At 35.8% G+C, this 27,694-nt stretch overlaps 4 protein-coding genes across 8 annotated transcripts; 3 read left to right on the forward strand and 1 right to left on the reverse strand.

The window, feature by feature from the left end:
• The first annotated feature begins 27 nt into the window (after positions 1-27).
• On the forward strand, positions 28-7,420 carry LOC124433777 (cAMP-dependent protein kinase type II regulatory subunit-like). The gene is given in 16 exon segments (XM_046983561.1): positions 28-489; positions 713-748; positions 875-927; positions 1,006-1,089; positions 1,165-1,271; positions 1,625-1,670; positions 2,330-2,391; positions 3,221-3,266; positions 3,798-3,819; positions 3,822-3,844; positions 3,914-3,967; positions 4,201-4,275; positions 4,800-4,865; positions 5,111-5,165; positions 6,707-6,775; positions 6,965-7,420. Coding segments are annotated over 16 exon segments (1,134 nt in total). The 5' UTR covers positions 28-275; the 3' UTR covers positions 7,087-7,420.
• On the forward strand, positions 4,809-14,994 carry LOC124433778 (protein FAM50A-A-like). Of its 5 annotated transcripts, none has more exons than XR_006944607.1 (14): positions 8,113-8,214; positions 8,375-8,485; positions 8,564-8,919; positions 9,006-9,093; positions 9,249-9,348; positions 9,448-9,542; positions 10,382-10,449; positions 10,547-10,613; positions 11,199-11,260; positions 11,330-11,406; positions 11,567-11,621; positions 13,060-13,184; positions 13,588-13,698; positions 14,680-14,994. XR_006944607.1 is itself a non-coding variant. In XM_046983562.1 (14 exons), exons 3-14 carry the CDS (start codon positions 8,809-8,811, stop codon positions 14,695-14,697), a joined length of 972 nt encoding a protein of 323 aa, XP_046839518.1. In that variant the 5' UTR covers positions 8,115-8,214; positions 8,375-8,485; positions 8,564-8,808; the 3' UTR covers positions 14,698-14,994. The 5 variants fall into 5 exon arrangements, 4 of the variants coding, with proteins under 4 accessions (XP_046839520.1, XP_046839521.1, XP_046839518.1 ...); XM_046983562.1 differs by having other exon boundaries at positions 8,115-8,214; positions 13,060-13,179; XM_046983563.1 differs by having other exon boundaries at positions 8,115-8,214; positions 8,627-8,919; positions 13,060-13,179.
• Positions 14,995-15,090: 96 nt separating this feature from the next.
• LOC124434199 (uncharacterized protein C12orf56-like) lies at positions 15,091-21,731 on the forward strand. The gene is made up of 11 exons (XM_046984082.1): positions 15,091-16,298; positions 16,542-17,681; positions 17,961-18,067; positions 18,133-18,271; positions 18,376-18,473; positions 19,014-19,103; positions 19,342-19,507; positions 19,867-19,941; positions 20,241-20,318; positions 20,470-20,651; positions 21,424-21,731. The coding sequence occupies exons 1-11, from the start codon at positions 16,053-16,055 to the stop codon at positions 21,560-21,562; spliced, it is 2,460 nt and encodes an 819-aa protein (XP_046840038.1). The 5' UTR covers positions 15,091-16,052; the 3' UTR covers positions 21,563-21,731.
• A 3,783-nt stretch (positions 21,732-25,514) lies between these two features.
• Positions 25,515-26,621, reverse strand: LOC124435495. The gene is made up of 2 exons (XM_046985453.1): positions 26,516-26,621; positions 25,515-26,268 (listed from the first exon to the last, which is right to left on the reverse strand). Exons 1-2 carry the CDS (start codon positions 26,520-26,522, stop codon positions 25,670-25,672), a joined length of 606 nt encoding a protein of 201 aa, XP_046841409.1. The 5' UTR covers positions 26,523-26,621; the 3' UTR covers positions 25,515-25,669.
• Between the last annotated feature and the right edge of the window lie 1,073 nt (positions 26,622-27,694).

Here is a 27,694-nt window from a genome sequence, read left to right on the forward strand (position 1 = left end):
ATTTACAAATAGGCATCGCATTTGATTGGTCAGTCGCACCGAGAAGCGACAAATGCGCTTGTCTGATTGGCCATTGCGTATTCGACTCTTTGACCTCTGCTCGTTATCAAATATTAACTACAAATCGGAAGTCGTTTCGTTTTATTAGTTACTGTCGTTTACAAAGTTTTTCCGTTGCGGTTGTCGTCTGTAAACAACTACACAAAAGACCCAAAGAAGCTCTGAAATAATGTTATAGTTGTTGCGAATAATAAACATATTATTTTGCGTATACAATGGAGCTGCAAATACCGACGGGACTCACGGACATGTTGCAAGAATTTACGGTAGTCGTCCTTCGTGAAAGACCCGAGGACATTGTTGATTTTGCCGCAAATTATTTCAAGCAGTTAAAGTTAAAAAATCAGAAAAGTAGAAATGTTAGTAGAGGGGTGACTTTCGGCTCAGAGGAAAAAGAGTCTGACCAAGAAGACGAAGAGGAACCATTCGGTAAACTTTCTTACAAATGAACATCGAACTGGCACTTACATCAAATGTGGTTTTGAGGCGCTCTCGTTTTACCTTTTTTTTCTGAGGATATAAACCACCAACAGCCCCTTTTTTGTACGAATCATACATACAAGCATTAGCATTACAAATATTGCAGCAATCTTATAAACACCTTTTCTATACACTTTGAATTTTTCATTTATGTTAACTTTTATTCTTACAGAACCACCAGCAAATAGATATGCAAGAAGGCAATCAGGTGCGTGAAACCTGTTGGAAAAAATTATTTGTGGGAGTAGTTTCCTAATTTGCATTCACTAAATGAGGGCAAAATGCCATTTTTATTATTTATGAGAAAAATAAATGACTTTCTACGCTTGCCTAGTTTCTGCCGAACCCCTTGCTCCATCGGATGATGAAGATGATGAAGAAGACAAGGTATGCACATCAAATGACTAGGAAAAAATAAAAAGAAGCATCATTGGTTTTTGAAAAAATTTAATTTTCTTGCATTAGGTTGTTTATCCCAAGAGCGATGATCAGAGACAAAGGCTCAACGAAGCAGTTAAGAACATTTTACTGTTTAAAAATCTTGAAAAGGTATGACCTTGGTATGGAATTTTCACTTTATCGAGTGTCTCCTACAACATAGACTCCTATTTTTTAACAATGCAGGAAGAGCTGACAAGAGTTTTGGATGCTATGTTCGAAAAAAGAGTCACTTCTGGTGATCATGTAATTGATCAGGGTGATGATGGAGATAACTTCTATGTCGTTGATAGGTATGTTATCGTAAATGCTGTGTTATTTTTCAATGAGATGTGTTAAAAGCATCACTCTCCCCCATAGCCTTAGGTTAACACAAATTTTACAATTTACATACTCATCAGTTTTACTATACTTTAAAGCTTGGACTATAGTTGATATTATCTAATTGGAAAAGGCAATTAGTATTCAGAATTGTTAATATTTTACTTGCTACACGATGATTGTGTTTTTCCATTGAAAATGCGCCCTTAGATATTCATCATCAATTTTGCCAGCATCTTTAATTATGGAATTGGAAATTTTTAAACCTGCTCACGATGAAATGAACCAATTGAAATGATTGTGTGCTCTTATTTGTTTTTATTAGCGGTACATATGATATATTCGTAAAAATAGATGGAGCAGACAAACATGTAAGTATGAAAATGCAAACTGATCATTTAAAAGCAAAAAAAGAAAATTTTTGTAAACAGATTTCTTAATGGGTATCAGCCAGACTGAGACCATAGCATGTTTTCCTTGGCCATTTTTTGGTATTTTGTTAATCTTTAAGGATTAATAAATGCTTTTGTTTAAAAAGTTTTTATTGCCCTGTGATCAAAAAGTCTGGCAAGTAGATAATGGATAGAACTACATTTAAACATGACTCTGACAACCTATACTGATCTTCACCTTGAGGGTGAGGTGGGGTGGCATGCTAAAATCATTTACAAAAACTATTTACAAAATTTGAGAAACATACTGTTTTCAGTAAGTGTGGCTTTTGTCCTAAGGGTTTAGCAACATGAATTTTTGCGGGTGATGTACCATTTTTTCTCTGAGAAGAACAGTGATACACTTGAAGAGCATATGTTTTCAGATAAGGTTACCCCAAAGCATGGTAACTATCCGACAGTTTGTAAGGTTTTAATTAATGCATGTGTCTTTGCAGCTTAGTACATAAACAGAATTACAGTGTTAATGTCACAAATGACTAGAAGAGAATCACCATTCAGTGTTTATTCGTCTCTGAAATATTAAGATTTTTTAACACGTATATGCAACCCATAATCTCCTCGCTTTTGTTATATAGGTTGGCAGTTATAATGACAAAGGAAGTTTTGGTGAATTAGCTCTCATGTACAATACTCCAAGGTATTCTAGCCCTAGCAATTGGATGTTCTTATTTCACTTGTGAATATGTTCTGAAACTTGCATAATTTCCCAGGGGTTTCAAAATAAACTGCTGATTGTGTTTATTACAGTCAAACCGGAGGTTGTGTTCCCATGAACATTGCAACATACCTGTCAATTTAGCAATATTCATTGGTTGATTCCAAACGCAATTTGCAGTTTGAAAATTCAATAAAAATAAAGTTTTTCCCCTGTGCTACTGTTGGTATCCCTCTCATCAGCATAGTTTGTAATTTTGCAGTAGACGTACTCGACTTTTGAAGCTTTTGATATTCGATGTGTTTGACTACATTAAGGTTGGCAATTAGCCTATCCTTTTCTCCAGGTTGTAATGCCAGTAAATGACCTCTTTCAGTTACATTTGTTATATTTTCAATGATGCTCTACTTGAAATTCCCAATTTGGAAGCAATGCTTTTGAATGTTTCGCTCTGCCCCCATAAAGCTACAGCACATTCTCGATTTGGTAAAGAAATTGTTTTATTTTTTGTGTGAATGACATAATGAGAGGGGTACCAACAGTAGCGCATGAGAAAAACTTTAAATTGCAATTTGAATTTTCAAACTGCAAATTGTGTTTGGAATCAACCAATGAATATTGCTAAATTGACAGGTATGTTGCAATGTTCATGTGAACACAACATCCGGTTTGATTGTAAACACTTTTTATTATTAATACTATTTAATATTATTTATTTATTATTATTACTATTTAATTGTTATTGATACTTCTTATTATTAATACTATTATTAATGTCATTAACACTATTCCTTACCTTGATTTAATGTAGAGCAGCAACAATTGTAGCAACATCTGAAGGCATCCTCTGGGCCTTGGTTAGTAGACAATCTCAAATTAACATGAAAGATTTAGATGTGCCATTCATACAAAAATTATCATGGCGAAGACCATCACACATTATAAAATAACACAATGAAACGCATGTGCTGATTGGTCTAGAACTGTGTTTGCATAAGCCTGTGCAAAACACATCTGAGCTCAACCAATCAAATCAATAAAAACAATCAGTCAAAGAGAACTTGCAAATCGATCATGAATACATTTTAGAGGAAAAATTAAAATGTTTGTCTTTTTGCATTATTGTTATTTTATAAAAGAAATAAAAGATGTTTTTTGTGTTTGCACTGGCTTATGCAAACCTCGGAGACGTTTGTGAGAACTCTCGAGCAGGTGCAACCCTCCACCTTTGGTCTAGGGCTTGCACAGATCTGCTCTTGAGTTCTCCCAAAGGTCTCCTCAGTTTGCATAAGCCTGTACAAACACAGTAAACATCTTTATCTCTTAAATCTTGTTGGTATTTGGTGCCTCAACGTAATTCTCTTAAAAACCTCCTGGTTGTATTTCAGGATCGTGAGACTTTCAGAAAGATTGTTTAAGAGCAGCTTCGAAGAAGGTATTTTGGTAGATTTTAAATTTGTAAATCAAATTCATTTTGACATGGTCATGATCTGATATTTTTCAGAGGAAAGTGTATGAAGCTCTGATTGAAAAAGTTCCAATGCTGTCCGAAATCAACGTAAATATCATTTCTATTCATATTATACTATGGTGTTTATTTCACACATTAACATACACGAGAATAAAGTCCAAAATGTAACCTTGCGATAAAACTTACCATGCGTTTGGTCGTCTCATTTTACGAACTATATTGTCTGCAGTCTTGTTAGATATTCACAGCTTTGATATATAATTATCTGCTGACTGGAAATTTAACAACGCGTCACTTAATCATTATCGTCATCATTTTAGATGAACGAAAAAATGAATTTAGCTGATGCTTTAGAATCAAAAACCTACGAAGATGGCGAATGTATCATCAAACAGGTGAATTTTTTCTTAGTTTTGACAGGTTATTAGCTAATACACGGTATGTATAAAGAAAGGAAGACTTAAGCAATTGACCTATTGTGATACTTTAATCCTTCGTCATCCATAGTAAATAAATTTGATGAATTCATTTACACATGATTCTTACGTATCATGGAGAATATGGAGTTAATAACTATACAGTACATGGAGTTACTAACTATACAGTACATGGAGTTAATAACTATACAGTACATGGAGTTAATAACTATACAGTACATGGAGTTAATAACTATACAGTACATGGAGTTAATAACTATACAGTACATGGAGTTAATAACTATACAGTACATGGAGCTAATAACTATACAGTACATGGATTTAATAACTATACAGTATATGGAGTTAATAACTATACAGTACATGGAGTTAATAACTATACAGTACATGGAGTTAATAACTATACAGTACATGGAGTTAATAACTATACAGTATATGGAGTTAATAAATAATTTATCGAAAAACTTCCCACACTTTTACAGGGCGATGAGGCCGAGTACATGTACTTTGTTGAACGAGGCGACACCTCTATACGAATACACCAGACGGTTAGTAATTGACGTCATTGACGTCATATACCTTTCGCTGTTTTTTTTCTTTATCACGCGCAATGTTTAATAAAACTACAACCGTTTTTCTCTCTCCCACCGTTGCCATGTGGCAACGGTAACGAAGTGATATGATATTTAAAGTAAAAAAAAATCAACTTCTGAAGTAAAGGGTTAATGGTAAAGCGTTGAACGATATCCTTTAATAATCTCACTCCCCAAACGTTTTACCACTGAAAAATTAGGGTGAAGATAACGAAGTTGAGATCGCAAAGTGTAAAGAGGGAGATTACTTTGGAGGTTTGTTGTGGTAGCATATTTATTTTCATTTCGTCTTTGGTGTGCACTAACGTTTCAAAGATGGCGTATATTTTATATTCGTCAAGAAGTTACGTGTTCTGTATATCAAATGATGTGTTGTATTAAGCAAGTGATGTGTTGTATTCATCAAATGATGCGTTATATTCATCAATTGCTGTGTTACATTCATCAAGTGTTGTGTTACATTCATCAAGTGATGTGTTACATTCATCAAGTGATATGTTACATTCATCAAGTAATGTGTTACATTCATCAAGTAATGTGTTAGATTCATCAAGTGATGTGTTACATTCATCAAGTGATGTGTTACATTCATCAAGTGATGTGTTACATTCATCAATTGATGTGTTACATTCATCAAGTGTTGTGTTACATTCATCAAGTGTTGTGTTACATTCATCAAGTGATGTGTTACATTCATCAAGTAATGTGTTACATTCAACAAGTAATGTGTTACATTCATCTAGTGATGTGTTACATTCATCTAGTGATGTGTTACATTCATCAATTGATGTGTTACATTCATCAAGTGTTGTGTTACATTCATCAAGTGTTGTGTTACATTCATCAAGTGATGTGTTACATTCATCAAGTGTTGTGTTACATTCATCAAGTGTTGTGTTACATTCATCAAGTGATGTGTTACATTCATCAAGTGATGTGTTACATTCATCAATTGATGTGTTACATTCATCAAGTGTTGTGTTACATTCATCAAGTGTTGTGTTACATTCATCAAGTGTTGTGTTACATTCATCAAGTGATGTGTTACATTCATCAAGTAATGTGTTACATTCAACAAGTAATGTGTTACATTCAACAAGTACTGTGTTACATTCATCTAGTGATGTGTTACATTCATCTAGTGATGTGTTACATTCATCAATTGATGTGTTACATTCATCAAGTGTTGTGTGACATTCATCAAGTGTTGTGTTACATTCATCAAGTGATGTGTTACATTCATCAAGTGATGTGTTACATTCATCAATTGATGTGTTACATTCATCAAGTGTTGTGTTACATTCATCAAGTGATGTGTTACATTCATCAAGTAATGTGTTACATTCATCAAGTGATGTGTTACATTCATCAATTGATGTGTTACATTCATCAAGTGTTGTGTTACATTCATCAAGTGTTGTGTTACATTCATCAAGTGATGTGTTACATTCAACAAGTAATGTGTTACATTCAACAAGTAATGTGTTACATTCATCTAGTGATGTGTTACATTCATCTAGTGATGTGTTACATTCATCAATTGATGTGTTAAATTCATCAAGTGTTGTGTGACATTCATCAAGTGTTGTGTTACATTCATCAAGTGATGTGTTACATTCATCAATTGATGTGTTACATTCATCAAGTGTTGTGTTACATTCATCAAGTGTTGTGTTACATTCAACAAGTAATGTGTTACATTCAACAAGTAATGTGTTACATTCATCTAGTGATGTGTTACATTCATCTAGTGATGTGTTACATTCATGCAGTAATGTGTTAAAATTCCGTTTTAGAACTAGCATTGGTTACACATAAACCACGTGCGGCATCTGTGTACGCTGTTGGTGAAGTGAGATGTGCTGGTAGGTTTAGAGCTATCTTTATTTATGCTTCACGTTCATTTTGTTAGGACGTTAACGTTTTGAATCTGCTTCGATAGTTTATTGTACACGTAGAATTTATCTGTTATAGAACGGGTGTGAATTTGTTCTACCCCGATTGCTTATCTATGTTGTGTTGTCACTAACTTCTTTTCTTATTTTTCGTTACAGTCTTGGAAATCCACGCGTTCGAACGGCTTCTTGGTCCATGCATGGACATCATGAAGAGAAACATCTCAAACTACGAAGAGACTTTGAACAAACTGGGTATTGAACACGACGATTTGCGATAAATATTGCGCAACATCTATAACCAACGCAAAATTATTGGTTAGCATCGTCATTGACACATTGCCTACGGGGTGAAAGTTTTGTAACAAAAAAATTGTTTTCAGTTTCAAAACTCGCTGCGTTTTGCGAGAGTTAGCAGTTGATATTTTAGAAATTCGACGTTCGGCTAGCAATTCTTGGTGCATATACAAGACGTTTTCGAAACTTACCAATAGTTTCCATTGAAATTTTTAATGTTTTAAAAGATTTTAAGCCATAGCTTTATTTATTATAGTCCAGAGACAGTTGTCGTGTTTGGTATAGGTCTCTAAATAAAATCTCACAAAGGTTTCAAAATGTCAGTTTTAGTTTATTTGAGCTGCAATACAGCTATCCTTACGGCATTAACAGTTCATGTTGATCGTCCAGTTTAGTCTAGTCCTAAGAAGGACTGTTGGTGTTTTGCTGAGACATTTGCCGTTGTAGGACCCTTACTTGAAAGAGATATGATTGTATTTTTACCGAAGTATTGTTCATTTGGGTTTTCTATGTAAATGGCGTCATTTGGATAAAGCTATGGTTGATTTCGATGTTGATGAGTCAGATTTTTAAAGGCATCAATGGGGATGTGGTACTGTGAGACATTGATTTGAAGAGGCTTATTCAAAATGCGACACAAATGTTTAACCATTGTTACATGAAAATGCCACCTTGGTTGTCTTGTTCATGAAACATGCTACAAAGCTTTCGTTTGTTCTTTTTTCGAAAGAAAGCTAAACTAATAATCCTATAAGTTCCTATGCAATGGAAATTCCCGAAATTTAATAAGTAAATCATTATTAGTTTTTTCACTGGAAGAAGAGTTCAGCAATTTTGTAGACAATGTCAAAAGATTTTAAGTATCAAATACTACTTACCTATGTTTAACTTTCCACATAATTATTGGGATCTAATGTGATTGGTTATCTTTGCTTTCCCATCGTGCAGCTTCATACAAATGTTGATTACAATTGGACAAACCACCATTTATGAAACTATGAGTGTATTTTTAACAGTCATATTGTGGTGTGGCACAATGTCTAATTGATTCTGAGGTCAAACAGCAAACAAGGACATCAGATCGACGTCGACGTCTTCATTATTTGATTATGGTAAGTGAACTTGTGGTTCTTGAAGCGACCTCTTCCACATGATATTAACTCCTGGGTGGTTTTCGTTTCTGGTCTGGATGTTTTGTAGAGGACATTTTTTATTAATTCTTGAACGTTTTGTTTCACGAAGATACTTACTACAATACTTTTACTTAATAAGGGAATGGTAGGCAAATGAAGACTCCAAGGATTACCCAAGGAAGCGTTTCCCAATCCATAGGTTCCCTTTCGGCTCTGAGGTTACTTAATGCTGGTGTCTCATCGTTCAAAGGTTTGTTCTAATCAGTTTTGTGCAGAATAAGTCGTTAGGAGATGTTCAAATCGTTTATTTCATGCCACCGATAAACAGGGTTAGGTAAAGATGCACATAGGCAAAAAATGGCGTTCGTCAAATTAAAGAAATTTTTTGCAGCATTGCTTCGTTTAAAAGTGGAAGCACGAGTTGACGAGTCTGAAGCTGGTCGGAAGTGGTCGGAGCGTAATCAATATCCAATGTTTGGAGTCCCTGTCGAAATAAGTACCAATGATGCATTTTTGTAAATACCAATTCACTGTGTAATTTGCATAAGGTGTTTGGTTTTCCTCACTTACAAGATGGCCCAATACAAAGGGGCTGCTAGAGAAGGGCAAAGAGCTGCTCATTTAATGAAAAAAAGAGAGAAACAGAAGGAAGAATTGGAATTGCTCAAAAAGAAGATTGCAGATGTAATTTGCCTGTTGTTTAGAGTCTTACTATAATTACATTGTCGTAGCTTGTTGATGGTGGTTAATTGAAAACTGTGTTTGTGCAGGAATCTAAGTCTGGCACTATTGGGTTTGGAAGCAAATTTGAAACTCAGTATGATGTTGTTGAACAGCAGCTCAAGTCTAGCACAATTGGTAAGAAGTTAAATCAGTAATAAGATGCAGTTCTTTAGCACATTATCTACATACTAATACACACTAGTATCACATTAACCTATTTCACAGCAACCCTGCTTTTCTACAAATCATGTCAACGAGTAAGTAGTTTATTTAGTTTCTCTTCATGTTAGGTTTGGTCACACTTGATGAGATGAAAGCAAAAAGGGAAGATTTGGTTAGAGAACATGAAAAGAAATTGGCTGCTCAGTTGAAGCAAGATGAGAAAGACAAGTTAGCTTGATTTCAGCGTCATGTTTTGATTGAAATATAAACTATCAATTGCATAGCTTTTCTTGACTTTTTTCAAACATTTGAAGAAAATTTCCTTAGGAAAATGAAGAAGAAGAAAAAACTTGAGAAAATTTCTTCAGGATTGTCATTTGACATCGATGGTGAAGATGATGAAGACGATTTCGAACCAGAAGGTTTGTGTGCAAGAATCAGTCGGCTGCTTTGACTTTTATTTTTAGATTTTACAACTTTTTATTTTAAACAAAATATAAGATGCTGCAAGTTTCTTGCTCAGATGGGGAAAAGTGCAGTGACAGTACTAGGTCAATTTTTGTATCGGGTACTAATCAAATTTTGGACTTGCAGTTTGTCAGATAATCCTTTCTCAGTTTCTTACCATCATGTGTGAGATGGATCATCTGGGGGTAGAGGGTGGGGTGGGGCAAACAATATAATTTTGGGGATGATCTGTCTCCAAGGCCCCTGCAAAAGTGAAGAAATTAATTCAGGGAACCTTGTCAAAAGAAGATTTCCCGATCCATGAGAGTGTTAGTTTGAATATTACAAGGAGCTCTTGAATTTGGTTTATATCATATAACAGATGTTGCCAGAGGTTAAAAGTTGCACAGTGCCATAGCTAGTCTTGATAATTGATGGTGGGGGTGGGGTAATATTGCATATCATTATTTGCAAAAAACCAATGATTTCAAAGGAACTTAATAAGGCGAATCATGAATATGTGAATATTTCTCCCCCCCTCCCCCCTATTTATGAAGCTGGTTATGGCACTGAAGTTGTAGAATATCTATATCATTGGTAATGCATGAAAAACATAGTTATTTCTGGACTGTTCAGTGTAAATAAAGTTCCAACTTACTTTTTCCTATGTATTTAAAAAATAGTCAAGGACAACCTGGTTTTCAAAATCCTTTGTGTAAAATATCAAAATCAATCCTAATAATTGCTAGTAATGAATAAAGAATCCCACCTACATCATGTTCGAAAATTCAAATCATCTGACTTTTTTCAACAGTTAAGAAGAGAAAGCCAGGAAAGAATCCAGATGTTGATACTTCATTTTTGCCCGATAAGGATAGAGAGGTACATATATTGTTATATGGGTACATATAGGGGTACATTTGCACATATATTAAGTTTCTCCAATTTGTACATTCTCTTGTTCGGTTTGAGTCGACAGGAGGAAGAAAGAAAGGAGCGCGAGAGATTGAGACAAGAATGGGTGGACATGCAAGATAAGATAAAAAGTGAGTTGTTTAAAATGTTTTTACCACATATTGACCACTCAATATATGAATCAGAACGTAATTCAGGGACTACCGCAGTTTAGCGGATACCTTAGACGCTGACCCAAACCCTAACCCTAACCCTTACCAAAAACGAGCCTGCGCTCCGCATATAAGCGCTTCGGGTGTCCGCTAAACTTCAGTCTAGCCGTAATTCATTTCAACATTTTCCAATAAAATTGTGCTATATAATACTTACTTCTGTACAGGATGTCTCAAAAAAACTGCTCATTTCTGTGTTCAGAGATTTCAATAGTAAAATTATATGAACACAATGTGTAAAAAAAGACAACATTTCTTGAAGACAATGTAATTACAATTCACGAAATGTACTCGGAGAAACTACGAAACTCTTAAAAATTGTACAAACGAAACTCCTACAGAGAATTTTATGTCGGAAATTCTTAAACAGAACGAATAAACGAAACTTTTGAAAACTGCACAAAAAGAACTTTTTCAAACAATGTGTAAACGATATATTAAAAGAATGTCAAATTGCCTCAGTAAAATATTTATTAAATAAATGGTTGTTTATATAAATTCTAGAGGAAGACATAGAAATCACGTACAGCTACTGGGATGGCTCTGGCCATAGACGTCGACTTATAGTCAGTATTTAACTTTTATGTTTTCTTTTTTAACTCATAAAACCGATGTTGTGATTGCTTTCTTTTTAGATGAAAAAAGGCAACTCAATTCAACAGTTTTTACAAAAATGTCTTGAGCAGCTTCGTAAAGATTTCACCGAACTCAAGTGAGATGAACCGTCATTTATGATACTGAAGTAAATCATGTGTTTGCATAGTTGTCAAAAGAGCCGCTTGCGAGAGAAATGTCCCTTTGTCCTCTCTCTTTTAGCTGTCCTGGTTGTCTATAATTTGATGATAATAAGTGTATGTATATATATATTTCAGGCCAGTTACAACAGAGCAACTCATGTATGTAAAGGAAGATTTAATAATTCCACAGGTATCTCAATTGGACTGTTACTTTATATGTAGATCATATTACTCTAGTCATTGGTCCATGACGTGGCCGTTGGTCCATGACGTGGCCGTTGAAAATATTCCCTATCCACTGATCGCTTATTACGTTAGAAATTTGAAATGATATTGTTTGGAACGCCATTTAAGTTTAGGGTTTGCTCCTCCTTTAATTTTAGCTGGGGGTGTGCGGGATCCGGAAGCCGGTATCTGATATCCGGTGATGTGTGTTTATCCGGCAAATTCTTGCCGGATATTTACCGGGTAGTGGGGAACATTGTGCATTTATTACATTCATTCTCAGTCGGAGGCTGCTTGCTAAGTGAAATAGCCATAAAATATTTGCTAGCTTGCAAAATTATTTATCTATGTATGTTTTGTTAGAAATATTTGTAATGAAATATTTTATATGACGTTAACAAATTGCATCATTAACGTTTACATGACCTATATGCATCATGGGAAGCAATGGAGGTCACTTTTTTTAGGTCAAACGTTCAGAACTTTATCAGCTGATAAGCCTAATATCTGGTATCCGGCACAAACCTAATATCACCCTCTTTGCTTAGTTGCTTTTATCAGCCGTTTTGTTCGGCCAACAATACTTAAGAGGATGATTGAAGGTTGCAGTAGTCCTTATTCTCTGTTTCATTATTTCTTAAGTTTTTAAATGTTTTATGCAGTGCGGTGTTTGAAATTAAATGAAGATATGATCTTCGCACTTTGCTGGACAATTTAAGCAATCGTCTCAGGAACCTGAAAAAATCAGGTGACTCAACGGGATTCGAACCCATGACCTCTGCGGTGCCGGTGCAGTGCTCTGACCAACTGAGCTATGAAGTCACACAGTGGTGAGCAGGTCAATATTGTTGGGCTCATGTTTTCTCGTGAAAGGAATGTCGTATGAATGTTTTATGCAGTGCGGTGTTTGAAATTAAATGAAGATAGCCTCAACATGAGCCCAACAATATTGACCTGCTCACCACTGTGTGACTTCATAGCTCAGTTGGTCAGAGCACTGCACCGGCACCGCAGAGATCATGGGTTCGAATCCCGTTGAGTCACCTGATTTTTTCAGGTTCCTGAGACGATTGCTTAAATTGTCCAGCAAAGTGCGAAGATCATATCTTCATTTAATCTTAAGTTTTTGTTGTGCGTCTTCGAGGTAAACTCGGAATATGAATTAGCTACAAGAAAAAATTGATAAAACTTTCAGTTTATAGTGTTGCCAGCAACCAGAATTTTCAATGGACATTACACATATGTTTGTCTACATATGCTGTTATTTTATATGCATATAATCTCATGAGGGTTCAACAAAATTCTTTTTAAGCCCCACTTTAGCTTTGCAAATTCATGCCAGCAACAAAGTTGTAAAAATCGCAAAATTTTAATGGCATATTTTCCCATATTTATTTTTTAAGCACTACACATTTTACGATTTTATCGTCAATAAAGCTCGTGGAAAGAGTGGACCATTGTTCAATTTTGACGTGCACGAGGATGTCAGATTGACGAATGATGCAACAATTGAAAAAGACGAGGTGACGTATGTGGTTTGTGAAATAAAATGGCGGGAGGAGGGGCGGTTGCACAGTAACGTTTTGTAATTATTATTTTGGAACAATGTGAAAATTAGACTTTACTATACATACAAAGAAATGCTTCTTCCCAAATGCTAAAGTATTCTTCTTGTGAAGTAAACTAAACAATTGCTTTAATCAGTTTTGAAAAGTTATTATTCGGGACAGCGCCATCTGTAGTCCATCTACCCAGCCCCATGTCTTTTATGTGAGAGCGCCATTCGTGCTTCTCGTGATCATCCCAGGCCTTTTTATAATAGGTGTTATCGGGATATTAAAGATTGCAAAAACTCCAAGTTTTTTGTCGTCTGTCAAATGCAATGATTTATATTTTATGAAAGATTATCATTTTTGGAACTTCTTTTGTAGTCCCACGCTGGCAAAGTTTGTTTGAGAACTTGGTACGAAAGAAATAAACATATTTTTCCTGCGAGCAGGTGGGAGCCTTACGATCCAGAAAAAAAATGGAGTAAATATACGGTATGTATGTGTTAAACTTGAAATTTTAACAAACTGTTTTTGATTATGGTTAAGGCATCTCGGTAAAAGTTCAGAGTTAGGGGACATGAGATGCGGTTGGGTGGTATGAGATATGATTGTGGGATGGGGATAGAGCTAGTGTTTAGGGACAGGTAATGATACGTTATTTGTGTTTGCTGTACAGGTAAAACCCGTGTAATAGTGCTAGATTTTTCAAGTTAGCATAAACAGGCTCTTCTGTGAACGGAAGTGCTTGCGATGTTAGCCTGAACAGATTCTTTTATGAATTGTGCTCATTGTGATGTTAGGCTAAACAGGCTCTTGTTTTGTAAAAAAGTGACTTAGTTTTAGTTTGTGTATTATGTTAATGATGACTTATTTGGAAGTCTGACTTCGAGGTCATTTTCATTACTTTGTGAAGAATTTTTTTTTTGAGTTATATGCGTATTTTACTTTCAAATCTTTCGTAATGATAAAAATAGAATAAGAACCTGTTTGAAATCGCAGCCTGAACGGGTTCATAATATGAAGGGTGTACAAATCAAAAATTTTAGCCTGACAAGTTGTTAAAATCCAGGTTCATATGCGCGCGGCTGATTACATGAACCGGTGTAGTCGGGATTCAGTCAAGCGATAAATGATTTTGGAAAATGGAAACGATTCAACACTCATCATTAGATATATCTTCTCTGGCATTTTCACAATATTCTGGTTTGATAGACAATTTCAACATTTATTTGAATTATTTAAACAATTTGGCCTAATTTGAGAATTACAACAGGAAGGACTTGTTGCGCTTAATAAATAGCTGTAATTTTTACGCTTAAAGTTTTGCCTTTTCTCAATATCTCGAAATCATTTCACGCCTCACTGAAACTCGGCTAGCCGGGATCATGTGAACAGACCCTAACTGTATTGAATTTCAACGAGAATTGTTAGGCAAAATTTTCAAGTTGTTCTGACGATTGTAATTTTGTGTAGATCTCTGAGAAAAAGTGAACTTGGTGAACGCAGACAGTTTGATGCAATGCATGTGACGTGAGAAAGGGCAAGAGATTTTATACACGCTGCACGCTAACTCGAGAACATGAAATTGAATCTCTTAGGTTTGAAACATGTCATGTCTTTGAAGCAACTAAAATTATGGCAATTGCATAATTCACTTTGTAAATATACATCTTAGGTTTGAAAAATCCTGGACTGGAATATTTTACTTTGATACACGATTGGAAAAACCGCATGTGAACTAAATTCAATCACAGAAAAAAGATATTTACTGTTATAAGGCTATAGTAATTTTGCTATTTAGTCTTTATACGTTTTATTTAACCGCATCTCTTTAATCCACTGATACATCCTTCTATACATACATTTCATTTAAAAAGATCTCTTTAATCCACTGATACACCGTTCCTTTCATACATTTCATTCAGAAACATCCTGATCCATTGGTACGCCCTTCTATACATACATTTCAATTAAAAAGATCTCTAATCCATTAATACACCCTTCCTTTCATACATTTCATTCAAAAATATCTCTATGATCCACTGGTATACCTTTTCATACATACATTGTAAGAAGTTAGATCACTACAATCCACTGACACAATTTACCTGAAAGGAAAACAAGTTCTTCTCTGATCTTAGTTATTTAATATTTCAACTTTACACATTCTTCAAAGTTGCAGTTTTAAATTCATTCTTATCGTTGGTTGACAATTGCCTGTTTTATATCTCTGTTCATTGAACATTCTACTTTAGGTCTTTGACATTTTAATGTTAAATTAAATCGTGTGAACAACTGAGGACTTGATCCACAAATTCTACAGCTCCGTTTGCTTAACTTATCGCTTTTGTAAACGGAAAACGTGTTTGGTTTCATTATGAATTAATCGCAAATTCGAGGAGTTTTCATTCAAATTTTTTTCATCCGGATTAAATAAAATAAACAAGTAAATGTGTTTTGACAGGTTATGCCAATGAGATTGCTCATATGGAATATTATTAAGCGTGTACTCACCTAATGTCTTTTTTGTTTAGCGTCGCTAACGACAGCGCTAATTATATTCACGTTCATCTCAAAGTGCATTTAAGTAATGAATGAATTTGAATGTGTATAAAAGACAATTTCACTGCTTCTCGGTGAAGTGAATTCGTGATTTGTTGAAAGATTAAAGCTGTTTATCGAAGATCACGTAAGAAGTTGGGATAATTTTCCTGTCTTTCGGTGCGTAGCTAAACTGCAGCTGTCCTTTGTTGTCTTAGGATATTTCGAAACTTGCATGAAAATTTTCATTGAAGATTCGCACTCATTTTCTTCTTTGAGCTTTTTATAAAACTCCTCGTTCCCTTATGGAGAATATACGGACGAAGAAATTTGAGAAGGTAGATAGCTTCCTTAGAAGAATCCTTCCCCGCCATCTTTATTCAACCGTTCGGCTCATCGAGCCGTGTATCGCTGTATCGAATGTGTACAACAGAAAGTTGAAGTTTGTCATATTGACCGATGAACAACTTTATGTGGTAGAAAATTCTCCCAAACAAAGCAAGGATATCGAGGAAGTCTCGCGAATTTTGGATATAATATCTGTCGAGCTCGTAAGTTGAATATTTATTCCTGTTTACTTATTTGAACAGTATAAGTTTATTCATATCTCGACACATAGTCATGTCTTGAGATGTCTAGTTAAAGACGAAACATTTGCTACTGTATATGCATGTAAATCCTATCAAATATTTTCTGCCTTTTTTGCTTTCTCTTGAAATAAAGTTCTCGTCAAACTCTACATCATTCCACATAGCTTTCTGTGCAATGAGTAATCGTGTTTTTCTCCTATATAGATAAACGACGTCCCGAACTTTCTCGGAGGCGATCTAAAATACAGAACACATCATATTTTAGTAAATTTTAGAAGTCACTCTGAATCCTCGAAAGCAAAACTTTCTAAACTCTCGCAAAACACTTCCTCAGGGCTATTAAAGAAATCACTTCTCGAGAGTAATATAAAAAATATCACAGACGATGAAATAACAAAAAGTCTTCAGTATGATGATTTTCGACTGAAATTCAAAGGTAAACAATCACATAGAACTCGTTTATCTAAGAGTGTGCAAGAGGATAAATTGACCACATCTTTGTACGAGAAAGATGCAGTACAAGGTTTGGAATATAATATATCTCCTGTGTTGTCGAAAAGAGTTCGGAAATCCCAACGAAGAAATACTAACGACAATGATGAAAGCCAACAGTTGTGTCATAATTTGTCGCTAGTGAATCGAAGACCATACCAGGAACAACTGACTTCGAAGAAACGACATTTGACTGAACACTTGCAAGATAATTCCAGGTTTGAATTAAACTCTGCCCGGAATCCCACGAGACAGTCGAACGACCGGAACCTATCGAATACTAGACCGTATGAGTCCAAAACTTTGCAATATAAATCTTATGGAGAATTTTCCTCCGAAGATAAGTTGTTATGCGAAGACAAGCATTACAATGATGAAACAACGCGGAGCCGTGAACACCCTCAGCAAAAGCATTTAAAACAAGAAAAGCGCGAGCTTCTCGTTTCAAAGCAAGAATCTAGGAAAAGTTTAAATTCAAGTAGTCAGTCATGCGGTGAGAGTTTGCACTCCATTGACCGTGAAAACGAAAGCAATTCATCAAATTCTGTTCGTTTGAATCATTCATTTTCAACCATCGAATGCGAAGGCATCGCGCGGGCTCACGTCTCGTCATCTCCTAATTTTGGCAAATACTCGAAATTTACGTCGACACAGAAAAGGATAGTCGAAACTAGATTGCGGGAATGGAAAAGCTCGGAATTCGTGGAAAAGATGTTTACTCCCAGTGAAAATGCGGATGGGGCTTCTGGCACAACTGACTACAGATCTGTCGAAGAAATTCATCTTTACATGATAATGGATGATACAATCATGCTATCCTATCTAAATAGTGTATGGAATAATTGTCTTTTGGTAAGTTGAAGTTTAAATGATCACTTCTGTACTAATCCACTTGAGATTATATATTAAATGGTTACGCTTTGTGGTGTTGTACTTCAACTGTCTTTTGATCATTCATCTAACGATTTTAAGTTTACAATGTCGTATTTCAACTTTCTATTGGTCATCGATTTAACGATGTTGACTTTTCGGTGTTGTATTTTTACCATAACGCTACATTCATACTCTGATATATGTTTCAACATATTTAAATTGTTATGTATATTCTGCACCTGAAATTACTATCCCAAGAAGTTAGAGTTGATTAAAACCGTCATCTGCCTGTGTTTAGAATTCTGCCGTTCGATATGCAAGAGAAGTAAGGTGCCTGAACCCAAAACGAGAGGCAATCCAACTAGGTATGACGTTTTAGTAGCTCACGTATTTTTACACGATAACTTGTCTGTAGGTCTTCAATATATAGGCAACAGATTATCTTACTTTATAATCAATTGGAGAAAGAAATCCTGACTGAGAACGACTTTCAAGTAACATTTGAGTTGGTCGATGAGTTGCTGACAGCTTGCCGAAAGCATTTGTTGATAAAGAAATTATTTTGGCAGGTGAGCATCTATCTTACTTTGGAGAAACTGCTGTGGTTTGATGGGAGTTGAGACGAAGCCAAAGAGCTCTATTTTGTTTTGTTGACGTCATTTGTCGTTTTTAGTCTCCAGATATTATTGTCTACTTTGTGGAAAAGATAAAAAATTACATCCATCAAGATTCAACGAAAGTGGAGAAGGAAAACAGGGCAGATGAACTGGAGTAAGTTTGTCAGTCATTAATTTCTCGCTTTAAACTAAGTGTTTCTCGATAGAAGAATATAGACCCTTTGCTTCGCTGGAAAGCAGATGTAGACCTTCCAGGATAGTAGAATCCTGAGAAGGACTGTTGGTATTGGTGTTGGCTGACTTTTCAACAAACTTAGCAGTAGTCATCTTCAGAATCAGAGTGAAGATGGCTACCGCGTTAAGGTTATCGAAACCATTGAGTTCTATAATAACTGGAGCGGCTATCTCAAGCGCGCCTTAGATATCTGATGTAAAAAAATGGCGGATTTTGTCCGTTGGCCGCCATTGACCTCGCCCAGTACAGTTAGCCGCTCCAGTTATTATAGAACTCAATGGTCGAAACATCAACATCAATAGTCGTTCTCTGGACTCCTAATCTGGACGATATGCATCTGTAAAAATGTAATTTTGTGTTGTTGGCAAACAGTTTCTGACATTTTGAAGGTCCACCATCTTATATACACAATAAGTTTGTCTTCTGAAGCACACACAACCAACTTCTTTGTCTTTTTAGGTTTGCTGCACTTCTTGTTGAGTGTCTTGTTGAAATGTGTCGAGAAACAGATTTGCTTTCCTCACGGATGAGTCGTCTAAAGACCAAAAAGTATAACCTTTTGTATCAGTTATAAGGATGCATGAAGTGACTGTCTTTGAACATAATTTGATGTCTTTTTCAATTTTATTTGAGTTGTTTAATTTTCTCATTCATTTCATTATGTTTGTCTTTCAGTTTTTCGACCATATAGAGACCTCCTTAACAATCTATATATATTTTGCATTGTAGACTACAATTTCGTTTTTATCAATCCTTACTCGTTAAATCAAAACATTTTTCTTTCGAGGTGTTCCATTGTGTACGATTTGATATCAACAAGTGTCGCACTTTTCGCGCATAAAAGAAAAAGCATATACGCTGAAAATATGTATCATTCAGAGGCACAAACTTTGTTGTATGTTGGGTCCCGTGACAGGAGAGACGAGATGCTAAAAAGTGCGGACGAGTTTGAGGTTGGTTTTCACAGTTTTCACAAGTATTTCCCGCCAAAATCCCCAAAAACTCATGCTGTCATGTACTAGTTTTATGCAGACTTTTGTAAGATCTTATATTTATCTTGTTTTTATTTCTAGTTCTACATAAACTCTTTTCACAGTGAAATAAATTTCATATAAAGTCGTAAATCTATCGTTCATCACTATGTTGGACGCTATTGAGCAATCTGTTTTTATGTTTCATTCATTAAAACCATACTGGGAGACAACTGTTATTTAAATTTTCCTCCTGTTTGTTTCTTTTGCATCACTTTCTAAGCGTGTACGATATCATTGAAATGTTTTCTGCTCGTAGTATCTTTGTTTTTTTTCATCAGTTGAATCAACTATACGGAGAACTCGTGCAGCAACAAGTTGCTTTGTTACATGAAGTATTACTCATGGCTAATCAGGTATTGAAACCATTGATTGAAACCCTTTGTTTAACTATGCAGACATGAAGGGAATGATATGTATTCGAGAGGTGTAATATGTACATGAGAGATGTGATATGTACATGAGAGATGTGATATGTACATGAAAGGTGCGATATGTAAATAAGAGGTATGATATGTACATGAATGGAATGATATGTACATGAGAGGTGTGATATGTACACGAGAGGTGTGATATGTACATGAGAGATGTGATATGTACATGAATGGAATGATATGTACATGAAATTTAAACATGAACGATATTATTTTATCAGAATTCATGGATTTCACGTGAAGACAAGATCTTGAGCACCTCTTTGATACTCAAATCAATCGAATCTTCGCCAAGGATAGTAAGTATTTTGTTCCTATACTTTACGTTAACATATGTATCTCTAAACGATTATTTCTCGTTACCATACATTTTGTAACAATGACGTGCAGGAATGTCTTCCGTTTGATTCTGGAAACGACTGTATTTTTCTCTCCTTGTTTACTTTTCAGTATGACTTTCTCGAAGCATTCATGAAACAGTTGATGGCAATTGTGAGAAAAGTTGAGAATGGCGTTTTGACCACAGGTCATTCGATATTTCTGTACAGGTTCCTTTCTGTCCTGAAAACATTACTGCAGCAAAGCGAGACAATACGTCAATATATTTGTGATTACTACACGGAGGAATTCAGGTGAATGTTTTAATCGATGAGAATGACTGAGTTCGAATTCCTTAAGCTTTCTCTTTAAGTCGCTTGAGTCATCTGAGTCGTTCCGACTTGTTTCGTTGTTTTTCAAAACGACTAGCTGGGACGACTCAAGCTATCGTACTTCTCATATATTCGTACTAGCGCTGCCGAGAGACTGCTTAAGTATTTTTTACGCGAAACATTTAAAAATGGCGGCTATTGTTTATCAAAGACAAATTTTGTCTAGTTATTTGCTTCTTCAAATCGTTTTGCGCCATAAAAAGATCGCTTGCATTTCTTAACGGTCGTTTCGGTCGTCCGGATAGAGCAAAGTTCTATCAAAGCGACCTCGGTCGTTTCAGTCGTGTGAGTCATTTGAGGTCATCTCGGTCGCCTTTGAAATGTTCTCATACAGTCGCAAGGGTCGTCTGTGAAATTTTGGCTCGACTAAAACGACTCTGAAGTCTATATGTGAACCAGGCTTAATGAAACATTGGAATTTTTCAGCAGATGGTTTTGAATGAATAAGAATAAAGTATAAGCACGGGTAGTGTGCACCACAATTTTTACGGCCACGACTAACTGGAAATTTTTTTCGGTGACCTGCCAAAAAGCAGATATTCAAGCATGTGAGATCTATGTTGCGTGAACACCTCGAAAAAACAGCTATTGATGATCACGTGATAACTGCATGCCTGTGTGTGACGTCAGGTGCAATTCATCACTCTTTCCTAGTCTCCGAAATCATCAATCGACTTGGTTCATTTTCATATAGATACTACATCAAACCTCACTCAATATCGGAATCTCTATCACAAGATTGGCCTTTGACATTGTCAACTAGAAGACTTATGAATGAGGTCTGTCGTTTGGTTACCATTCCTCTGACGTATTCTGGGCCATCTTTAAGATGACGTCATACTGACATACTCTCATTACTGGAGCATGCGTGTTTTATTCTCGTCCATTTATGGAATCCCGGTAGCTTAATTTTCGCAAATTCATGAACCTGTGAAGGAAATTCTTAAGGAAAAAGATGTGACGATGAAAAAAAGTATTGCAGCCCATCAAATTGTTTTCAAAGAGTCTTAAGCGTGTTGGTTTTACTATAGTTATTAAAGAAAGTCCCTTCTAAGTCTTCTTGACTCGAGACATTTTCAGACTAATTCCATATAATATATTTATGCGTGAGCTAGTTGGATGAAGTTCATTGTAAGCTCGTTGGTCGATTGAACATGTTTTCTTGAGTTGTTTTTTATAAATTCTGGTATATGTTATGGAGTTAGTCTGAAGATGTCTTTAGTCAAGACGAAACATCACTCGCTTTCTTTAATGAATGTTATAAAATCAACCGCTTGTATAACATTTTTAAAACGACCTGTTGGGTTGTAATCTTTATCATGAGAGTTCGATTCTCGCCTGGCACCTCATTGACATATGGTGTATTATGTCTGTCCCTTTAAGGTAAGTTGAAAGGGCGGAAATGTGTACAAAGTGCACGTCGTTCAGTCAATATTACCTTGATAGTCACCCATACTACCGCCTCTAGAACTCTCTGTCAGTATGTGTACTCAAATGTTTATGAAATGATGTTGTTAAGAGCTGGTTTTCTCCAAAACGTTTCAAGAGTTTTCATTCGATTCGTTTATAGTCAAAATTAAATTGCAAGTGTAAATGCGTGGAGACTCTGCCCCCTTCTACTGAGCATGCGCTAGCGATGCTTGTGTATAATTTGAATTCCCTACGTTGTCTGTTTCAGTATAGTCGTGCAGTTTGTTAGATTTCATTAAAGGAACATTCATATTGAAAGAAAGTCTGCGCATGTCAGTTATCGTTTTTCATACTATGCATAAAAATTCTTGTGGTGCTTAGCGATATTTATTTTAGTCTAGGTTGTAATCAAATATCTCTGGCTTATCTATCACTTTTCACTGGTCCCACGTCCTTCGTCTCAATATATATGATATGGAATGATGAATTTAAAAAATTTAAGACCTTGGGCACAGAATAGGAAATGAACAGAAGGCCAACTTAGTGTCGGAGCCTTTGAAGTCAGTGTCCTCGCGCATGTCTCATTGCGCATGCTAGAAATTCGACGGCCGCCATTACTCTGGCAAGTACTGGCTAAGGCCCGGTTCAAACGTCGCATTTTACATGCGCCGAATCAAATCTGAGTTTTAGTCGACTAAAATAGTTTTATGCGTAGTTTGATTCAGACGTCGAATTTAATAGTCGCATTTATTATAATTATGCTTCCACTTTTTCATAGTTTATTCATTTTCTTGTACTAATTTCCTAAAATGGCGAACAGAAAAATGTTGAGTTTATGCATTTCAAATATGATTCGTGTTAATAGGAAAAGACGAATATTGATGCATGTTACAGCAAATAAACTATTAGAAACGAGACGGCAGCTTCTGCAAATTTCCCATGTTTTTCTACCGTTAATTGGTCAAAAAAAAGCCTTCATACGTAGCCCTCCTTATCGATCATGTCGAAGACAAGATAGAAATTCCGGCTGGTGGAAGAAAGTTTGGAGTATTTATTCTGATTCAAAAAAACATTTCGTGTATCTCGAGGAAACTTTCCTTGTACATATAAATTTTTTGCACTTTAAACAAGTGTATTTTGTTAAACTTGTGCACGAAATACAAGGGCCATTACCATCACTCGCCGCCGCCATGTTTTTACAACTTTGCGCATGGCATTTAGCATGGAAATAATTGATTTTTGCTTAGAAATATCTTAAAATAAATTATGCATTAAATTCGGGTCATATAAAATGCGACGTTTGAATCAACATCGAATTTCCGTCGAATATTCGACTAACTCAGTCGAATATGCGACTTAAGTCGCATTAAATTAAAATCCGTCGAATTTAATTGATTCAAACGTCGCATTTTACATGCACATAATTCTCGCATTTGATTCGGCGCATGTAAAATGCGACGTTTGAACCGGGCCTAAGGAAATTGTATATAATTTTATTGTGCGAGAATTTTAAATTAGACATTGTGGAGGTTTACTTTTGAAATCTACGTTCTAATTATCAAAACATCAAAATACAATGTAAATACTGCCAATTTGTCTTTAAAAGCGCGATTTTCTTACAGAAATATTCTATTTTACTGTATAACTTATAGTAGCCAGCAACCACAGTACTTGCCAGAAGAATGGCGGATCTGACGTAAGCGCATAAAAAATCTGGGACACATTGCACCCCTTAGTTGGCCTTCTGTTTATTTCCTATTCTGCGCCTTGAGAGATCTTGAGACTGCGCAGTGCTGTAGAACTATATTTATCAGATGGGGGGGCTCTCTTGACGAAGCTTAAGCCATGAAATTATGAAAAATTACCCATTTCAAAGGTAGAAGAGGGGGGCTCCTCCCCCAAGCGCCCCCCACTTCCACAGCTGAGACTACGACACCTGAGCTACTGATTTGTGACGTAAAACAATAACCTTACTCATCAAAAGGCAAAAGTGAGCTGACACGAAAGTACGAAACATGAAAGACTAGATTGTGTTGATGGTGATAATGTTACAGTACAGAAACAAACAGTTGTCTCAATTGAAAAATTTTGTGTAGCGCATATCTTATTATGGGCGAGTGGCTGAATGGTTAATGGCGTGAGCTGTAAGCCAGACGGCGCGGGTTCAAATCCCAGCTCGTGGCACATTTGGCAATGTGTCTGTAAACCTAGCCCGGGTTGACCAAAGCCATGTGAGGGAAATTTGGTAGAGGAAACTATGTCCTCGGATGGACTGTACCTGTATCTGCAATGTTGCAGCCTTGTCACAATGTGTCACGCTGATATCAGCGTTGTGGTTGCGTGAAGGGTACGAGTGATGGTAGTCTGGTCAGCTGCCTTCACTATAATTTAAGTAACCAGGATGTTCCACTTCGTGGAACCCTCATATGTCGAAATCGACGGAGTCCATTATGCAATGTCGTTACTTTTGTGACAGCCAGTGAATTGGATTTCTTGAGCAATAGAGAGCGATGAGCTGGCTAACTGCAGCCAGTAATCTAAGTAAATATATAGCAGCCAGTTGTACAGCAAAGTGAGACTACTGTTTGTTTCCTATACTGTGATAATCTAGGAAGATACTTAACCATTGATTTACCAATATCAATATTAAAATGCAAGCTGCCAAACAATTATCCTAAAATGCAATACAAATAACACTTACATTCGTCTTTTGCATGCCCTAAAGATGTTTCTTTTTAGTTGTACCAGAGGATATATTATTCTATTGATACTCTTCGTTCGTAAAATAAAAGTATTGGGTGGAACAATCCGTCAAATACCAGTAAACTGTTACTCCCTTTATTAGTGGTACCAGAGGATACGTTATTGTCTTGGTTTTCCCTTTATTAGTGGTACCAGAGGATACGTTATTGTCTTGGTTTACCCTTTATTAGTGGTACCAGAGGATACGTTATTGTCTTGGTTTTCCCTTTATTAGTGGTACCAGAGGATACGTTATTGTCTTGGTATTCCAAGTTCGTAAAGTAAATGTATTAAGCGAAACAAATTTTTGCGATAAATTTCTAAACAAAGTAACCCTAATTCATCAAATTTAATTAGCTAGCTATTACAGCACGATTGTATCAAGAATACACGCACCTGAGTTTTTAATGCTTTGAAAAATAACACCAATATGATCACTGCGCACGTGATCAATGAGTGTGTGTTCACGTGGATCGTTTTATACATATATCAAGACGATTTGTTTGCGTCAAATGTGTTTTGTTGCGCATGCGCTAAATATTTCACTTTTGTTTTACAAAAAGCGCATTTCATTTGAACGATGAAATAGTATCAACTACGCACATCGACAAAGAAAACTATTTATATTCAATGTAAAATAGCCCATAAAATTTATTAAATGTTTTTACATATCAATGCATTTCTCTTTGATTTACTTTACTCGGTAAACAATTCCCAAAAAAACATGAAAAGAAAACGAATACAAAAAGATAAAAAAGTCATATGTTAAGCTCGTTAAGTTAAACTGTTCAACAATTCACCACCACATTTTTGTCGATGATCGCGACTTCATTGATGTGCGTCACCCAGAAGCAATCACCCGGTTGATCACTACAACCTTGGTGGCTAAACAACAAACAAGGAAAAACGTATCCAGATTCTGTTTCCCTCACCATGCTGTACAGCAATCGAGTTGCGTGGTGCGTGTTGGTCAACCTGTGGCAAAATGCTGGCGTTTGTTTGTAGCTATGACACACGAGCTTGACTTTCTCGAAAGAAATGGGTTTGATGGTTAGGATTTCTAGGTATTTTCCCTCTAAGGCTTCGGGATCGGTACTGAGAAGGAGATCGTCTTCTTTAAGGACGGCTTTCATATATTTATGCATCGCGGTTATATTTGGGAAGATTTCACTGGGAAGTATGAAATCCGAAAGCATATCTTTTCTACCCTTGCTGGAGTATTTGTACCTATGATGAAGACCGTCTTTGGTGACAGTCAATTTTCCTGCATGAATAATTACTGGTCCCCAGATTTTTCCCGGTGCCAAGTCGCCTTCGGTTGTAACTTCGTTGCTGATAGACGGCTTTGCCGCGACAACAGCAAAAAGGCAAAACAGAAGAGGCATAACTGCAAAAAAATGTGTATGTAAAATTATCTGAAGTTCTACATCGGGATGGTTCAGCATTTATTTAGCACTGTAGCCATTTTGGTCATTATGTTTCGCGAATTTGTATTCACTCTAGGAAAATTGAAAAATGTCTATTTCATGTTTGGCTACATATAGCAAGACTCTGTATCAGATTTTTTAGAAACTTTATCGCTTGAAAAATTCCTCGATACATTTCTTCGTTGCATTTAACATTGACCATCTTACCTTCCATTATCTTGGTGAGAAATTGGATTGTATGTTATTCGCGTTGTCTTTAACTCTGCTGTTCTTCCTCGGTAGTCTTCGTCTTTTGCAGACCTAACGTGATTGGATTGACCTTAGACGATAGTCTCTATTTAATGTCTTTTGCGCTTTTTAAAATATCACGTGACATGTCAAAAATTCTGTGATACGCTAAATGTCATTTTTACTATCTTTAGTTTAAACCTTTCACTCTTTCACATACATTTGCCTCTTCGAAACATAACAGATTTTACCAACGGGAAGAGGATCCATCTATTGCATTTTATTGTTTTTCATAAAAATCATTTGAGAAATTACACATTCTACATGTGACAAAATATGATGCCTATAGTTTATACAATTCAGATGCCGACGAAGGATATGAAACAGCCGCAACCATATAGAAATTTGCGTAATACTCATATTCGCTTAGTTTCATGCACTTTAGTTGCTCTGTGTTTTTTTTTACTATGGGTAAATTATGTAGTTTACTTTTTGTTATTACATAGTTAAAGTAGTATAGCACAGAATATGTCTGAACCTAAAATAAACATTCAACCGGCATTACGTTTGCAGTGGCATTTGAATAAACATTCAAATTACGCTTGCAGTGGCATATGAATAAACATTCAAATGCCATTAAGCTTTATAATAACATTTTGCATTACGTTGTGCCATTCTATATGCTAGAGTTGACAAAGATTATGTAGAACCTCTTCTTGTGGAATATATTTGGTGCAGTATTAAATTTCACACAAACACGTTTACCAAAAGATAACCTGCTGCTATGGATGTCATTTTAATGTAATGGATTAAAGACGTGTCTAAACTTAGTTTTGTCATTTAAAAACGCAACGTTTTCTATCCTTTTCAAAATGATTTACCACAATTTCGTACCGCTTTACTTACACACTGGTGACGATAGATCAAAATGATTGTTTTGCTTGATTGTGCTCAGCATATGCGCGACTGAGGCCGCTCAACAGAGCACATTTGGACTGTATTAAATCAATCAATCGATCAATCAACCATTTATTTAAACAAGTATGATGTCTAGCAGCGCAAATACTCGTAAAAATGCCTACGGCACCAATACAGAATCTAAAAATATACATAAATACATATACTTCGAATATTTCGATATTGTTCGAAACAGTTTCT

The sequence above is a fragment of the Xenia sp. Carnegie-2017 genome, unplaced genomic scaffold (assembly GCF_021976095.1).
Source record: "Xenia sp. Carnegie-2017 unplaced genomic scaffold, XeniaSp_v1 HiC_scaffold_14, whole genome shotgun sequence".
Taxonomy (NCBI): Eukaryota; Metazoa; Cnidaria; class Anthozoa; order Malacalcyonacea; family Xeniidae; genus Xenia; species Xenia sp. Carnegie-2017.

Coding starts and splice junctions, on each gene's coding strand:
- LOC124434199 (XM_046984082.1), top strand. CDS start 16,053: ATGGAGAATATACGGACGAAGAAATTTGAGAAGGTAGATAGCTTCCTT. Junction 17,682..17,960: donor TATGGAATAATTGTCTTTTG/GTAAGTTGAAGT, acceptor TACTATCCCAAG/AAGTTAGAGTTGATTAAAAC. Junction 18,272..18,375: donor TAAAGAAATTATTTTGGCAG/GTGAGCATCTAT, acceptor TGTCGTTTTTAG/TCTCCAGATATTATTGTCTA.
- LOC124433778 (XM_046983564.1), top strand. CDS start 8,809: ATGGCCCAATACAAAGGGGCTGCTAGAGAAGGGCAAAGAGCTGCTCAT. Junction 8,920..9,005: donor TCAAAAAGAAGATTGCAGAT/GTAATTTGCCTG, acceptor GTGTTTGTGCAG/GAATCTAAGTCTGGCACTAT. Junction 11,622..13,059: donor AAGATTTAATAATTCCACAG/GTATCTCAATTG, acceptor TTATTTTTTAAG/CACTACACATTTTACGATTT.